Source organism: Pundamilia nyererei, unplaced genomic scaffold (assembly GCF_000239375.1).
Source record: "Pundamilia nyererei isolate P.nyererei 1_Seehausen unplaced genomic scaffold, PunNye1.0 scaffold00077, whole genome shotgun sequence".
NCBI lineage: Eukaryota > Metazoa > Chordata > Actinopteri > Cichliformes > Cichlidae > Pundamilia > Pundamilia nyererei.
This window is the reverse complement of record NW_005187478.1, coordinates 2633760-2650283: the sequence shown is the minus strand read 5'-3', so window position 1 is coordinate 2650283 and position 16524 is coordinate 2633760. Positions and strand designations below refer to the sequence as shown.

Sequence of the window (16524 nt, the reverse complement as noted above, 5' to 3'; positions counted from 1 at the left end):
GAAAAACATCAGCTGGGGCATTACAACTTATCTCAGGACTAAAGGTGGCAAATGACAAATTTCTGCTTCCACTATTTACTGATTTTATTCTGAAAGTGCTGACCAACTGGAGTGACTTGCATATCTCCCACTAAAACATCTTTTATGATGCTGGTCTACTTGATACTATTATCTGCACACCATTCCATCTTCTGTTTGAAATCTGTGTTTTTGTATCTCACTATAATTTATTTATGAAGTATTCTGTTTTTAAAGTTCAGGTGCTGCTGACCAGCTAAGCCCACGCTAGCTGATGTTTCCCTACCTTCAAGCTGGCCTGGTCCTTTCTGTCATTCGGCTGCCTCTCCAGTGAGTCCCTTAAAACATTTTCAGTTCACTAGGAGCCCTTTCTCACTAGTACCTAGTCAGCTATTGTGGTTTTCCATTTGGTAGTATTACCTGGTACCAGGTACTTTTTAGTACCTGCTTTGCTGGGGTTCCAAGTGAGCTGAGTAGATCGGAAAATGTGACAAATGGCATCTTGGAACTTTCAGCTGCATAGACCACGTTAGGTGGTACTCTACTGAAGTGGAAAACAACCAAAAACAGAGTAGAGTCGAGGCAGTACTAGTGGAAAAGAGGCTTAGATAAACCAGTTACTGGTTACAATGGGAGTCTGTGAGTGTGGGACGAGTGAGTCTGCAGAGGCAGCTTCATAGATCACCTGGCCAACCTGCAGGCAGGTGAACACAAATCAAGACAGGGAGGAACGTTCACACTAAAATGCATTTACAGAGCTTTTAAAGAGCCTAACCACTGAAGAGCACCCCACGTGCCAAATCAAGATCACCCTCCAGACAAGTCACTCTGCTTCGCACTCAGATTTAATTGCAACACAGGCAAGAATCTAGCACTTCCTTTTTGTGGTCAATACTTTATTTGCACTGTTAACCCCACTGAGTGTGTAAGATAACTTCAACACTTCGACAGACCAAGAGAGTGGGTGCTAATGCATTAAGTCAGACACAAAAATCACTTCGGGGCAGTAGGTGCAATGCTGAAAGTGAAAATGCGCCTTTGATATTAAAGTTGCTTTTTAGCATTTTGAGAAATGAGGCTGAGAAATTATGAACTTGTTACATCCAGATTTCCCATCCTCTCAATAATCATGTGTACATTAAACTGAGAGAGGAAGGCCCAACATGTTAACAAATGTCACTTTAACCAGCATAATACAAAAATGTCAGTGTTCTCCCACATGCCAACAAGTTTTCTTCTGATTTCTCCTCTCGTTTGTCTTTAGTTTCTCCTCGTCTGTCATTTTTGCGTACACTTGTGTAAGTTTAGCCATATTAATCTGAACTATTCTTCACAGCATGAAAGTAGCAAGAGCTGGTGAAAAGGTCATCAGATGACTGCACACCAAAAGTGAAATGTCCAGATAACCAACACTGACCACACTAATGATTCATAGACCACAACAACAGGGAGTAGGCTTATTCAAAATCATGACAAACTGATGGGCACCTGCTCCAAAGAAAGTGTCAAAGTTAAAATAATGGATCAGGGTAAAGTTGCACAGACAGATGTTCATTAAAAATCACTGAATATAGATAATGGGGGAGGGCATACATGGCGACAATGAGCATCAGTGTACAGCTATAAGCACGGAAATTTGATTGCATCATTCTGAGCAGAGCTATCTTAAAATTGCATTTCACTGTATGTGTGGTGTATGCCCCAATCTTAGCCCCACTGTAAGGTGGCAGGGATTTCCCTAGATGTGGCCATGCTGGGACCACCACCAAAAATAGGAAACTCCTCAATCTCACAGAATCCCCATCTTTTAGAGTTAAAAATGAGACAAGAGGGCAGATTCTGCTTTGTGTTTTTAGTGGAACAAAGAGTTTATGACAACGCGACAAACAGATTTACCGGCAACTTGCTTCATGAAGTTTCAAATGTTAATGGTTGTATTATTTGGCTCTTTGAGTGAATAATGCACACTCACCAGCCACAATTAAGACAACTTGAGGGTAATCAGCATGACTTCCACATACTTCAAACTTAAGTCAGAACTATTTAAACGGGGTAAAGGGCTACTCTAAAAAAAATAACAACCATTGTGTCTACTTTAGTAAATCAATCTAAATATGTGCAAAATTAAAACATTCACCTCTGCACACGTTGTCAAAGGGAGGGGAATCTAACTTTATGTAAAAGTCTCAGGTTAGCCAAGACTAACTGTCTCTAGCAAACTAAGTCAGCCTTGCAGCTGGGAGGGGGGCTCAAATTTTACCACAAAAAAGGGCAGTGAGAGAGAGGGGAGAGAGACCAAATAGTGCTGAGCATCTGTTGTGTGTGTGTGTGTGTGTGTGGTCAGGGCCTCTTATCTCTCCCTCTGTGGCCCGCTAAACATGACTAGCTGCCATCTTGGCTCAAAGACACAAGGTGGTAGTGGTGGGGGTATAGCAGCTCCTGCCTCTATGGAAAACGGGAGGAAAAAAACATAAAGACCCAGCACAAATCTACTGAAATGTGTCGCACTGACTAAAACCACAAAGTAAAAACGAACAGAAAACGAGCGCGTGTTTCTGAGGGGGGACCAAGCTCGGTTATTTTCCAGAGATTTAGTGCCAGAGTTGCGTGAGAGCGGCAGGGTGACCATTATGCAAGTTGGCCGATTACAGAACACATAATGGGGAAAGAGAACAGGATAGCGCAAGAAACACACGCAATTAAGTTAAGACTGTACAAAGAAAAAAATACGGTTTTAGTATATGGTAAAGATGTGTCAGTGGAACTACAAGGGCAGGTGTTTAGGACTGCCTTTCCCCCCTTCCACATCGAGTAACAAGTGTAGTCGTAAGTGTAACCAAACTTCGGTCGCCGGATACAATGTAACACAACAAACAAGTGCTCCTAACAAAAGCCGAAAGGCGGAAAGACCTAAGGAGGATCTGTAATGTAACTTTGCATTTTTACCTCGTCAAAAAGTGAAGTGAAAAAAGAAGCAAAGTTAATTCCCTTGCCCAAGAGCTATGCAATGATCGATAACCGTTTCGAGCAGGTTAGTAGCTAGCCCGGGGGGGCTAATAAGTGGTCTTTGCCCGTACACAATGAGGATGAGAGCTGGCTAGCAGGCTAGCTGAACTTCTGTGTCCTAGCGCTGGGCCAACCTCCAGCGGCTAGCAAAGCTAATTAGCCTATCAGCGGTATTTCGCACGTCGTTTCGGACCAGGGAACGATTCGCTCATCTCGTTTTTTTTGTTAAAGTAAAATACTTTCTCCGCCACTCCAAAGCTGTACACGAGTAGGACAATTTTTTCAGCACATTCCAAAGTGTTTTGATAACACAAGGCATGGTAAAAACAACAAGAAAAACACGGTTGTATGGAATGACCGCCTGGCCTCACAGCTTCCCCCCTCCTCTCCTCCACTGCTCTGTCCCTTTCGTCCAATAAAACTACCGACTACTACACATTCTTAACACTGTCCCCTTAACCACAAAACACTACAATTCTATTGAAATCAAACTATTATTTATACTTTCATTGTTAAATGGTGCAATTGAGCCAGTGTGCGGCGTTTTTGGAGATTTCTGCCAAGTATTCTCCGCTGGGAATCTCCCTCGGTGCTCCGCTCATTCAGTCGGCTAGTGACTCACCTCTACGCTCGAGCCACCTCGTGTCTCCTAGAAGCTTCAACACAATTAGCTAACAGGGCTAACACTCACACTTTAAAAATGAACTAAGTTCAAGTTTTATATTACACAGGACGATAAGTTGTCTGAGGAACTGACTCAGAAACTACGAGGCTCTCAGTGTTGTGCTGGACATTTTTCTTTCCACTTTTCAACTAACTAATGGGACTGTTGTGCGTCTGTGTGAGTGAGCGATGCTGCGGGTGGCAAAGCTAAACTTGCTATTGTTAGCATGTCGGCATGGCAGCTACACGGACCTTCAATGACTTTCTACTGAAAGAAAAAAATAAAACAGATGCGAAATAAACCTGCAGTCTAAAACAGAACCTTCCCCGCGAGTTTGCCCTGAAAGAAATGCTCGTCGGTCTAAAAACCACAACTCACTGGGCGGATTAAAGAGTCCGATTGTGCTGAAAAAGTATGGGAAAACTTGCTATTCAGAAAGAATATAAACGATTTTAATTCAGGACCCTGTGTTATTATGGAAGCATTGCACTTGTGCCAAAATCTGTTCGAATTTTTTCTTAAATGCACTCAGTGAAAAGGGACATTTGTTAGCTTACCCAACAAGCTCGGTCACTTCGGGCTCTTTATCAAATCAACTCCTCGTTAGTAGGGTTAGTATCTCCGCTTGCTTGAAAAAAATCCACGGTGGTCCTTTTCAGTTTGAAATATAAATAAACAGAGGGAAAAAAGTTCAAGTTTCGTGTTTTTCATGAATTATTTCTCCGGCGTATCTCGCATCCGCGACCTCGCCGACTACTGTGCGTTGCTCTTCTCTCCTTTGTGTTAATTTCACTCAAATCGAGTTTAATCCGATCGATCCCTCGGCTGGTCGCGCTCCCGAGTCCTCCCCTCCAGACACTCGCTCACCTTCCTCGGCCAGGGGGGGCGCGCTCCCGAGGACCTCTCATACAGATAAACAGGCAGCGTGCGCGGTCACTGACCCGGCCGTGCCCGTAAGTTCTCATTAGGGGATGGAAAAAAATAACTGGGGCGTCATTTAGAAAAGGAGCTTCTGAATAAAACCGTAGAAATTAGGCGTATTTTTAAATATATATTTTAAATGCATTTTTATTTAAAACAAACAAACAATGGAAAACATAAACTCGGTTAGAAACCTAAGATAAGATTCTAAAAAAATTAGAAGGTTTTGGGGTATGTGCCCTAATGTTTATCATTGTGAACAACTTTAAATTCTTCTAATCATTTATATAATATTTAGGTGAAGGTGTAGGTTAGAAAAATACCTGAATGTATATGTGTATTGCTGTAATCTTTACGGACTTATTTATATTATTTTTACACATTCACAACTTCTTCATCTCCCTGTTCTGGGTGAGGGATCTAGGCAAGCAAATGCTCCTCATATTTTACACATCAGGGACTCACAAACTATTGATTAGGGACACGATCATCCATTGGATAAGAGTGATACAGATAACTGTAGACAGGCCACAATCTATTGCATGCTTTGTTAGATACTATTCAGTCACCAGATCAAACAGACTTAATGTCCACGATTGTGCATATGTGTGAATCAGGACTGACATCCAACAGTATGAAATCATTTGAAATAGTCTTTGAGCTGCACATTATTGAACATATATCTCTATAATTGTAATGAAAAGCAAAATGTGTGTGTGTGTTTTCCTGCTGCATCTTGTTTGTCTGTCTTGAGTCAACTGCTGTCTGGTGTTTAATTGGCGATAAAGCTAAAGATAGCGTCTCACAATTTCCCAAATCTGGGATAAACAAACTATAAGTTTTCTTATCTTATCTTTTCTTATGTTATTTTATTTTATCTTAGCTCTCACTGCACAATCAGACAGTCAGATTTCATGAATACACATAACCTGTTGTCCAGAGGCCATGATAGACTGAACATCTATTTGTGACTGAGCATCAGGGAGTTGTTGGTATGACACTGATTTGGAGAAAGCCTCACAAAACTGCACTTGTTGATGGGTCCCACCAAGAAGGCAGTGCAAGTTGTCTTTCTGTATTACTTCATCAAATCAGTGAAAAGGGAAAATCAGCATCTTATATGTTAGCCTTTTTGTCAGGAATTCCAAAGTGTTTCAGATATTGTGACAGTAAATAGGTTTAAAAACATCCATTTTAATGCCCGGCCCCAACACCACATGTCTTTAGGATCAGACTATTCTGTTGCCTGCATTCTGAATTGGGTATTATTTTCTTGATCATTGTTAAGTTGACATGTAGTGTGTGACAAGAGCCATCCTCAGATATGTTAGAACTACTGAAAATACTGTATTTGGTCTAGGAGTGGGTGCTGCCTGGGTACAGCACACAGTGGGCAGGACACATGACGTGCGCTCATTCAACTTACCAGAGAGTTACCTGTTCTGTTCTCACATGAGTGCAATCAGATATGCCAGATGCTAAATTTGTAACATGGAGCTGGCGGGTTAATGTTTAATGCCTGATGAGGCGATGTCTAGAAAGTTTAGTAATTGTAGTACATGTGGGGAAAACATTTGGGCTGCTCTTTCTACATGATAAACAAGGACTATTATATTCTTACATTTTATACAGCATCCAATCTCTTGAAACAATTATGCACATATTAGATAATAAAAACTTTGATTGCAGTAAAAGACTGCAAGTTGCAGCAGGGACATGCTAAGAGTTCAATTTAATTCAGTTTTATTCATATAGTGCCGAATCACAACAGCAGTCGCCTCGAGGTGCTTTATATTGTAAGGTAAACATCCTTCAATAATACAAAGAAAACAGAGAAAACCCAACCATCAGATGACCTCTATGAGCAAGCGCTTTGGCCACAGTGGGAAGGAAAAACTCCCTTTTAACAGGAAGAAACCTCCAGCAGAACCAGGCGTAGAGTTAGGGGAGGAAGACAGGACAAAAACATGCTCTGAAGAAAGCCAGTATAACTAATAATTAAATGCAGACGTGTATGTGTTTTGGGGAAGAAGTAGTTTTAATGCTTTGGTGTTATAGTATGGTTTTATACATGTTTGAATATATTTTGCATGCTTTTATCTCGAAGTATTTTTTTTACTTCCAACCCACACCTTATCAAAGGAATTCTCCAGACCTGCTCACGCTGCATAAAAGTAGGGAGGTGAGAGCAGTCAGAGGAGAGGAGTCATGGAGCATGTACACAACTGGCACAAGCATGATGACTGCAGAGCTTCGGCAGACCAACGGGATCGAGAAACCAGACAGACTCCAAAGAGACTGGCCCTGGAATTGTCCGTAGAACCGGTTGACGGATATGGCGGAGGAGTTGTATGCAGTAAGAAGGCCTTTTTCAGCGAGACACAACCAGTGAAAAGAGGGATTTCTGTGATGGTTGGTGCTAGAACATCCATTTCAAGACTGCTGCACCTGTGCATATATTGTAACTCAATGTTATTTAATGCATCTTCTAAATGAGTTTTGAACTTCTTGGCTCCCGTACCCGTTCATTTATTTATATTTTTTTAGCTGCTCTCCACCTAATGGAAAAGGACCTCCCTATAAACACTTGGTGAATGAAAAAGGTGACTGAAGACTCAATGCATCATGGGAATCCCCCAGCAGCCAAGACCTATTGCAGAGGATTTCATGGTGTTTTAATGATGCACGGCTCTATAGGAGATTAAAAGAAACTCACCACATCACTCAGTCAAGTGCAGGAGACCACCCTGTTTGTATTACATGGTACTTTTATTTTAAGCCAGCAAATGACCTAAAATATGAGGAACCAGCAGTAATGTGGCAACAACTTGTAATTTGCTTATCATAACAATCTAGTCCTCAGTAGAGAAGCACACATGCTCACACACAGACACTTATTCATGTAAATGCACTTTCTTAGGTCTCCAATCTCTACAACTTCCACCTTTCTGGTTAAAAGGTCACAAACTGCTGACGTAGTTTGGAAGTCGCATTCAGCAAAACTGCAGAGAACACGCTGTACTTTGTTCACCAGAAAACACGGCTTCTAAATTAATTTCCACACATATATGCTGTTTTTTCTTCCCCTAGTCTGTCCTTCATCACCCATTTTGTATATATTCTACATGTTTTGCACTCTGCTGGCTGATTTCCAGAGATATCTGAACATACTTCACCTTCCTTTCAGGCTTCCTCTCAGTACATTTTGAAATTCAACATGCAGAGACTTGAAAGTTGCTTGAGTCACCGTGAACACGGTGTCTGTGGTTAATATAGTCACAGCCATAAATGTGGATTTCAGGGGAGAAGCAGAGCACGCCTTACACATACATTTGCCCCCCACTTAAATGACGATACAAAATAAGACGGGAATTTGATTTTGTATTTTCTTTTACATTAATAAAGATTTCCTGAACTGAACTAGGGAAAGGTAGAACATGAATGAAGTTGTTGGGATGAAAAGGACTTATTTTGGGGGTAAATTTAGGAAAGAAAGTTCAAGTTCATTTTTGCCGCAGAGATATTTTTATATTATTAGTTGATTCAGGCTTGGAGGTGAATGATGGCTGTTATAAAGCATTAAAACAAGGTATACTAGCAGCCCAGTAAATGCCAGAGTGAAGCACAGAGGAGAATCACTTTAAGGAACAAAAGTAGCATCAGAAACAAATCTGAGCTGATCTGGGTATATGAGTATAAATAGGTGTGTGGGATGAAAATAATGTAGCTCATTAGGAGGTTATGAGTGACAAATTGCTTTTTTCTCTCTGTCTTCGCACCATTTACCACATGTGCAGTGTTGTGTAGGGAAGAATTATTTCTGTGTGAAATACATAATATTCTCAAAGCCTGTTTGACCTTGGACATCTACAATCCCATTTCTCAAAAAAAAAAAAAAGCTGGGACAAAAATGCACAGCAAAACAGGAATTTTAAAATAATTTATTTGACAATAATACCAGGAAAACATCTTATCTTTTTTTTAAAAAAAGGCCCATTCCAAATTGAATATTTTCTGAGATTGTCCTATTGATATTGGTTACATTTTAACCAAACTAGCTCAAGACTTCAAAGAGCACTTCCAAGTCGGTACAGCAGAACAACTCGAAACAAATAACTAACGACCTTTTTTAAAACTAATACAAGTACCTTCAGGGTAATTTTGAGACAGTACGCAGTACACATTTTACAATTATGCTTTTTAATTATATGCTGAAAGACTATAACTTTATTTCTGAAATAATATATTTATTAAAATTTTCTCCAAACCAACATCTTCACTGTTGCCCCTTCCAAAACTAGGAATTATCAAAGGAGATTAGGATACTTTGCAATGCAGCCCCACTCCCCCAAATACTAATGTGACCTTAATGAAGAATAAAATTTCACCTCATGTGAAAACATGCGCTGGAATGAAAAACAAAAACCGCTGAATCCTTGAACATGAGGGATGGCTCCTTTAAAGTGTGTAAGGGTGTGGACTTGAGGAGGGTTTATTCTGTGTGGTGGGTGCGTCAGAGGTATTACCCAATCAGCTGCAGCATGTAAAAACCTCACTATTATAAAGGAAGAGTGATTATTGCTGACAATGGTTCAACTGCCATTGGCATAAAGCTTGGAGAACAGGATGTATGAATGTTTCACCATTTGCTTAAATAAACAATACATCACAGGTCACATAAGTGTACCATGTATAGCAATGTGGTTTGCACACACTGTTCACTGATCCTGATGATGTAAGTTTCCCTTAGATCCCACCGTGACGTTCACACGTACTGCAGAAGCACTTACCACTCTTAAGATGAAGTCTGGTGCCTTTTGGTTAATCATGGCTTTGGATTTTACACCATCATTGGGTGAAAAGTAGACTGCATACTTTCTGACTCAGGCACTACACCTGCAGCCCAACTGGCAGTCAGGTGCCCACTTGCATGATGTATTTCCCAAGTGTCCCTTAAGATTCCAAACAGATGGACACTGAAAAGTGCTGACTGGGGCAGGCTTAATTATTAAATATCCTGTCACTACTGGAGATAATGAACATGGCACAATCCAGTTAAAATAACCGTGTTGTGACAAATGAGGAGAACACAGTGTTGCCCAACTTTGGGTCCATCTTCTAATTTTCTGTTGTGTTTCATGATCCCATATCTGTCACCAGTCAGCCATCATGTTACAGCTCCTATCAGGTAAAGTGAATGATATGGATTATGAAACCCCGCATCCTGGAATTGCTGCAGGTTTTGCTTTGTGGCAGAAAGAGACTTCCAGGGAGCAATCTAAAAACAGCAAGGAAGTGAGGTAGAGATCCATGAGGTGGCTTTCAGGTAGAGAAAAACCCAAATTAAATGTGGATTTTTTTGATGTGCAATAGGGACTATTCTCTGAATTTTTTATTTGTTGGTTAGGATAATGAGTCTTATCAGTTGTACGTCGTCATCGGCTGTCAGTGCGATGACTGCTTGCTTGCCTAACTTGTCTGAATGTTCTGTTTTCCGCTGTAGTAGACGGGTGGAGCAGATTCATCAGCGGCCCAGTATTTCCCCAATAAAACCCAACCTTTCCTCAGACCTTTGGGAGTTCTTCTTTCACGTGCATCTTTGTTTCATGTCACGCAATGCATTCAACACCATGCTATCCACTCATGCACTCACACACCCTTACGACTCATTATCCTGATGTCAGCACTTTCCCCCCCGCCTGTGCTATTTCATGTATTTTGTTAAATATTAGCAGCTAACCTTGGTAGTTTTTTTTCTAATGAGTTAACTTACACTAATGTCCCAAACATGTTCTATATTCCTGTAAATGAAGGAGTCTGACATTGGGCTCATGCACGCTGAGTGATGATTCTTGTAATAATATACTAGTAATGCTGCTGACTGAGAAAAGGGACTTGTTAGGAATCCATTACCAAAACTTGAAACCCTTTTGTAGCTGCTTTGTGCATGTTTGTTATATAGCTTACTGTACATCTACCTCCTGAGTGTAACTCAATTATAAGCTAGCCATGACTATTTCTGAATAACAGGACTAGAATCATTCTCCTTCTTGTCCTTTTCATGATCACATTGATGTGTAATAATTGTTTGAAATAATTTTGATCTTCAACGTTTTTGTTCACACTAGTCGTGTTCATGGTAACACACAGAGCAGTGTCACACTCTTCCTTGTTCCGGCCCACTTGTCAACCAATCAGCATACGATCTCCAGTGGACGGGAGCTTGTTTGCTTAGGTTGAAAACCCGTTGATGTAGGCCTACACACAACTACAGTCCCACGAAACAAGTGTCAGCAACCTGTTTGCAGGTTTAAATCATTCAATGGTGGCGGTAACCTCCACCAATCACAGACATTGCCGTTTCAATTTAGAAGACTGCAGGCAGAACGGTTCTTCTGTGAGTGAAATGCTTCAGTTAAATAAAATAAGCTTGATATCACGCAGCCTTGTAGTTTCTACGAGAAACCAGGTTTCACATAACTACTTTGTACGGTTACATTATGACTCATAATGAAAACCCATATGGAGAATACGAATGGCATCTTTTCTTCACGAACCTGCCACCATGATCCTCTCCCTTCTTGCTATAGCTGAACTATGCATGCTAACTGATGCTGGTGTAGAATAGAGTAAAAATGTGAAACTTATAAAGTACCTAAATATTAAATGTGCGTGTTATTTGCTAAGATAGTCTGAGGACTCTGATATAAAAGTCACACATGTATGTAGTCTTATTTTTTAAGTGGCCCTGGATTGGACCAACCCTCCATGATGCCTCAAGGTCAAACAGCACAGATCCAAGGGTGCACACGTCCCTGCTTGCTCAGTTTAATGGATAAATCAGACACAGAGAAACAAAATGTGGACGCAGTACGACTTATCAGTGAGAAGTGGCACTCGAAAATAAAATAAAATGATAGAAAATACAACTTTTTTTTTAACACTGTATTTTTCCATCTCCACATAACCATCAAAATGACATTTTTAGAGTTTAGAATGTTTTATTATAGTTTATTGTGATAGCATTTTCTTTTTTTTTCCCCTTCTTTTTTTTCAAGGTTTTCTTTTTTCCAAAGAACAAACACAGCAAATAACGTTGAGGGGAAGGGGAGGAGAGGCAGGTAGAAGAGGGAAGAGTGAGAGGAGGGCCACATAGATAAGATAGATAGATAGATTGGTAAGTAGGCAGATAGACGCATCAGGTAGGTTTGGCTTGATCCTCCCCCTGTAACCCCTCTGGGTCCACACACAACCCCACACACACACACACACACACACACACACACACCCACACACACGTTGCTTTACAAAGAATATTCATCATCAGAAGAAGATTAATAACTGTCTGAATATATCTAGTACTTTAAAAAAGAAAGTAAAATAAGAACACAGATTCACTCGCACTGCCGTGAAACCCAAAACAGTTGTACGGTTAGCCAGGAGAGCAAACACAGCGAGGTTAGATAGAAGGGAATATATGTATGCACCATCTACCTTTGCATACATATGAATTTGTGGGTGCGTGTGTGTGCAGGGTGGACGAGAAGCGAAGAAGAAAAACAAAAACCTAAATGTGGGTTTAGATTCATTTTAAATGCCCCGATTCAAACTGGGCTTCTCTCCAAGTCATATCACGGTCTCTAAATGTGCACGTCTCTCTCACTGTGTATGTGACTCTAGCTAATTAGTGGTCAAATGCCTATCTGCAGATAAAAGGGTTGCTCTTTTTAGCAGCTGTCCAAATCTCTCAGGGGGGTGGAGTTAAGGCAGACAGCTGATTTTGGGTCAGATTTATTTTTTCTTCATCCTTTGTTTGATGAGAAACACAGGTAAACACGATCATTTGGCATTAAAAACTGGTAGAGTGGTATTGTTACCAAACAGTTTGAGAAAGAGGGGAAAGGAGTGAACGACTGAAGCAGTACAGCATGATCATAACAGTAAAACGGTGCCATTCCATCTGGGATCTTGAAGCCAAAAAAACCCCCAAAACAAAACAAAAAAAACATTGCAGCAGCCATCGATCAAGCTCTAAACAGTATACATTATATATCTGCAGGCTAACTCTGGGCGGAAATCTTAGCTCACTTTGACATTTTCAGCTGGAGTCCGTTCTCCACCAGGGACTGTGAATGCCTCTGTGCACCCCTGTTAACAGCTTGTTATCATTCATACTTGTCATTTAAAAGAAAGGACACCATCGACCCTAATATAACAGGGCAGCTCGGTACCTTTGGGTTTAAATGAGAATTGTTTAAAACGCTAAAAAGCTGCTTGAAGGCTCTTTTATTCCATCGCATGGTGTAGAAATAACTAGACCACAACAACATGCCAAGCTTCAGCTCAAAAAAAGCCACAGAAATCTAAAGATCTATATACACACACACAAAAAAAAAAAGCGCCTGATAAATATAGAAAAATAATAAGAAAAACACCCCCCCCCCCAAATCCTAAATTACAAATTAATTTTTCCTAAAACTTCATAACTTCATCATGGTAACCACTGCTCTCGACATCCCTTTATCATTTCAACTTTCCTGTTTTTCTTTTTTACATCTCTCCCAAAGAATCCGTGTTCACGCTCAACAGTTTGGTCTTTTATTCTCTCTCCATGTGGTTTAAAACACTGTAAGCAGTTTTTAGTGTTCAGTAATACAAATCATCTGCAAATGAACAAAAAGGGCACAAGGACAGAGAGAGAACAAGGACAAAAAGCAGGGAAAAGGAAGGACAAAAAGGACATGATTTGCACATTTTTTTATGGACAAAATACAGAACGACTTGGAGCCTCCCCCACCTCACAGACTGACAGTGGAATACTTGTATCATCCCTATACACACAGGCACAGAATGAAAACTGACTCAGCGTGTTGAAACATGTCCTGCTATCAACACGGTCTTTAAAAACATGTACAGATGTGTGTATAGACAAAACACAGCGCCCGCTTTATTCCATATAACCAGCCAGTTAAGAGTGTTTCACGTCTACCCTCGGTCATGTCTCCATCTTGACAAAGTCGACTCACCGCAGAGCTTTGCGATCCTGCGGCACTGAATCATCCCAACAACACCCAAAAGAATTCAGAGGAACTGCTGGAATAACACTCCGATAGGTGTCTAACCAAAATCTACTGAGGAAAAACTACAAATTAGGTGGGCACATCTGCAGGTGAGGCGGACTCTGTCCTCGTAAACCTGCAGGATGACTGGTTGGGGTGCAGCTCCTAGACCTCATGAAAATGGTTAAGAGACTCGGGGGAGATGAGATGCAGCGAAAAAAATGCAGCAGGAGAGAGACAGAGAGAGAGAGAGAGGTTAAACTGTTAAGAGAGCCTGGACATTTCTGTAGAAATGCAAGAGGGTCGGAGCAGGCGAGGAGGAGGAAGGGTCGAGGCTGGAGGTTAAGGAGGCGCGTTCTGGGGCTTCAGCAGCAGCCCCCTCCAGCCTGGTGGCCTCCCTGGGTATTGGACAGTGTGGAGTTGGTGGTGGGATGCTGGGGTCCAATCTTAATACCGTTAGCCTGGGTGGACACAAACACAAAGAGACCAAAGGTAAATAAAAAATCTCATCTGAACAAGAACAGAATAAAGCCTCCATGTCACCATTACATGCTTGTGGGAGGCCTCATTATTTCTTTGTACATTTCATACTGACACCTGTCTGTTTAGTTCAAGCTGGTCACTTATTTTCTCTCCGGTCTACATAAAACATGAGAACCATGACTCTACATCCAATTTAAATACTAGATGGACTATTTTTAGTGTTTTACTCACTACCTCTTCTCACACATAGCACAGACCTGTTCCTATACAAAAGTTGGATTCACTAAAATAATCACAAACTAATTTGCAAGCATGAATAATAAGTCATGGTTGTAAATCCACTAATGATTTAGCCAAATATTCAGTGATTCTGATAGTCATCGCTTGGGCAGGCATTGGATTTTAATTTTTGAGAATTGGGAACTCTGCTTGTTCAGCATGTGAAAACACTGTACTGTGTCTCCTTTGTCAAACCCTATTAGTGGATTTTAGCCCACAGCTAAATAAAATCCACATAAAGTTTCCTACTTCACAGTGGTATCTAGCACCACAGTGTTTGCTGTGTTTATCAGTGAGGCCTCAGAGTGAGAGCAGCAGTGTGGCAGAAGAAAGTAAAGACACCTCTGTCTTTCTTTGAGTGACCATTTAACTTGTAAATATAGTCAAAATCAGGCCACAGACATCACCTTTCAGTCAAGCACATAGTAGAGCAGGGCGAAATGACCAAAAATATTTATCACGATATACATTTGAAAATTTGCGATAACGATATAACTGACGATATAATTGACACTAGACAAAATACTTTACAACTCCACAACTTTATTAGTGCAAAAAAACCATCAATGTATTTTCACTTAAACAAGCAGCTGTTTTTTTTACGTGCATTAAAGTTATATAAAAATTTAACAGTGCAAATTCCTCGCTGACAGTTTAACCAAAAGGCATTTCCAGTGGAAATTGGTCGACATGTCCTCAGCATAACCATGTATAATATCCACAAAACTTAAAAAGAGCTTATACACACACAGTACGGTAATATTATGCTGAAGCACAGTACGTATCACTCCGCGAGGCTGCCTACGATAGCTGTAATTCTCCGACAATCCATCAAGCGGTGCGGGTTCGTAGCTTAGCAAAGTCGTACTAAAACATTTGACAGATTTTCGAGCGCCACATAAAATCGTCTCGAGGTCAGTAAACACAACCAGAGTTCATACATAAGGCACACGGGATTATAAGGGGCTCTGTCGATTTTCAGAAAAATCAAAGGATTGATTTTAAGCGCGCCGTATTTTCCAAAAAACACGGTAATAACGACGGCCCGCTAGCATGCTCTACCAAAAATAGTGCTTTGTTGTGTATCTGATGGACGAAAGCTAAACCAGTTCCACACCACTGAAGTTGCAGCATTTTTACAAACCAGTTCTGGTTCATCAGTTTCATCCAACGATCCGCTTTCGCCCTTCTCATTCTCCGTCACTCCATGTGCGTACAAAAACAAAGGCACTGTGCATGCGCGTTTTACCCATATTCTATCGCGATATTTCATTTTCTTATTGTTGCCCAACGTTATACCGGTATTACTGTGAACGGTATGATATGGCCCAGCCCTAGCGCACAGTGCTTTCGTTGCAGCTATAAAAATAATCATTGACAGCGTGAGAGACCACAGCATCAATTCATCTTTGAGTCTTTAAGTGCTCAGAGTAGAAAAGTGCTAAAGCATTACTAACTGAACCTGGAGTCTGGAGGGGAGGGACGGAAAGCAACAGCTGATGTCCAACAAAGTAAACAGCACAGTTTGGAAGGTAAGAGCAGGTATTTCTATCGGCACTATTAGGAAATATATTTTAAAATAAGCAGGGATTTTTGTCCTTTTTTTTGTTTGCTGTTGTTGTTACCCATTTTATTGACCTATTTGCCATTTCGGAGACATGACAGTGTTGGTCCTGGTACCACTTTACCCAGTTACCTGTGACATTTTCCAGTCTGTAAGATGTCACGTAAAACAAGGCAGACCAGTTTATATTATTCTTAAAGGTTCATGTTACTGCAACATACAGGAATTTAAAGCTGTCACCTGAAAGAGAGTTTAAGCAAACACTCCTTCGCAGACTTTTCGATGTCTCTCACTGTGCCCATAGTGGGACCAGGCCCCTATCAAACAACAGGTGTGCTAAAGCTAGGAGAAAGTGGCGTGTGAACATGCAGCTGAGCTCAGTGAGCTATGCAAGCTGGCAACTGTCGGCAGTAACAAAGTTAACCAGAAAACTTTTTTGGGTCTGAATGTAGTCCCGTGGTGAAGTATGTTTAACAGGATAAGGCTTCAAACCAATGCCTTGATGTCCACTTTATTCATCCAACTAATAG

General features: G+C 40.8%; 2 protein-coding genes across 2 annotated transcripts in view; both read right to left on the bottom strand.

Moving 5' to 3' along the window:
- chd7 (chromodomain helicase DNA binding protein 7) overlaps positions 1-4583 on the bottom strand; it is a 69196-nt gene extending 64613 nt beyond the window's left edge. Inside the window, exon 1 of the mRNA XM_013911997.1 lies at positions 4246-4583. The gene's annotated coding sequence lies outside the window, so the exon portion shown is untranslated. The remainder of the gene's footprint in view (positions 1-4245) is intronic.
- Positions 4584-13191: 8608 nt separating this feature from the next.
- The window catches only part of rab2a (RAB2A, member RAS oncogene family), a 29093-nt gene continuing 25760 nt past the window's right edge, over positions 13192-16524 (bottom strand). The window contains exon 8 of the mRNA XM_005737574.1: positions 13192-14129. Coding sequence (XP_005737631.1) covers positions 14034-14129 — 96 coding nt within the window. The 3' untranslated portion in view covers positions 13192-14033. The remainder of the gene's footprint in view (positions 14130-16524) is intronic.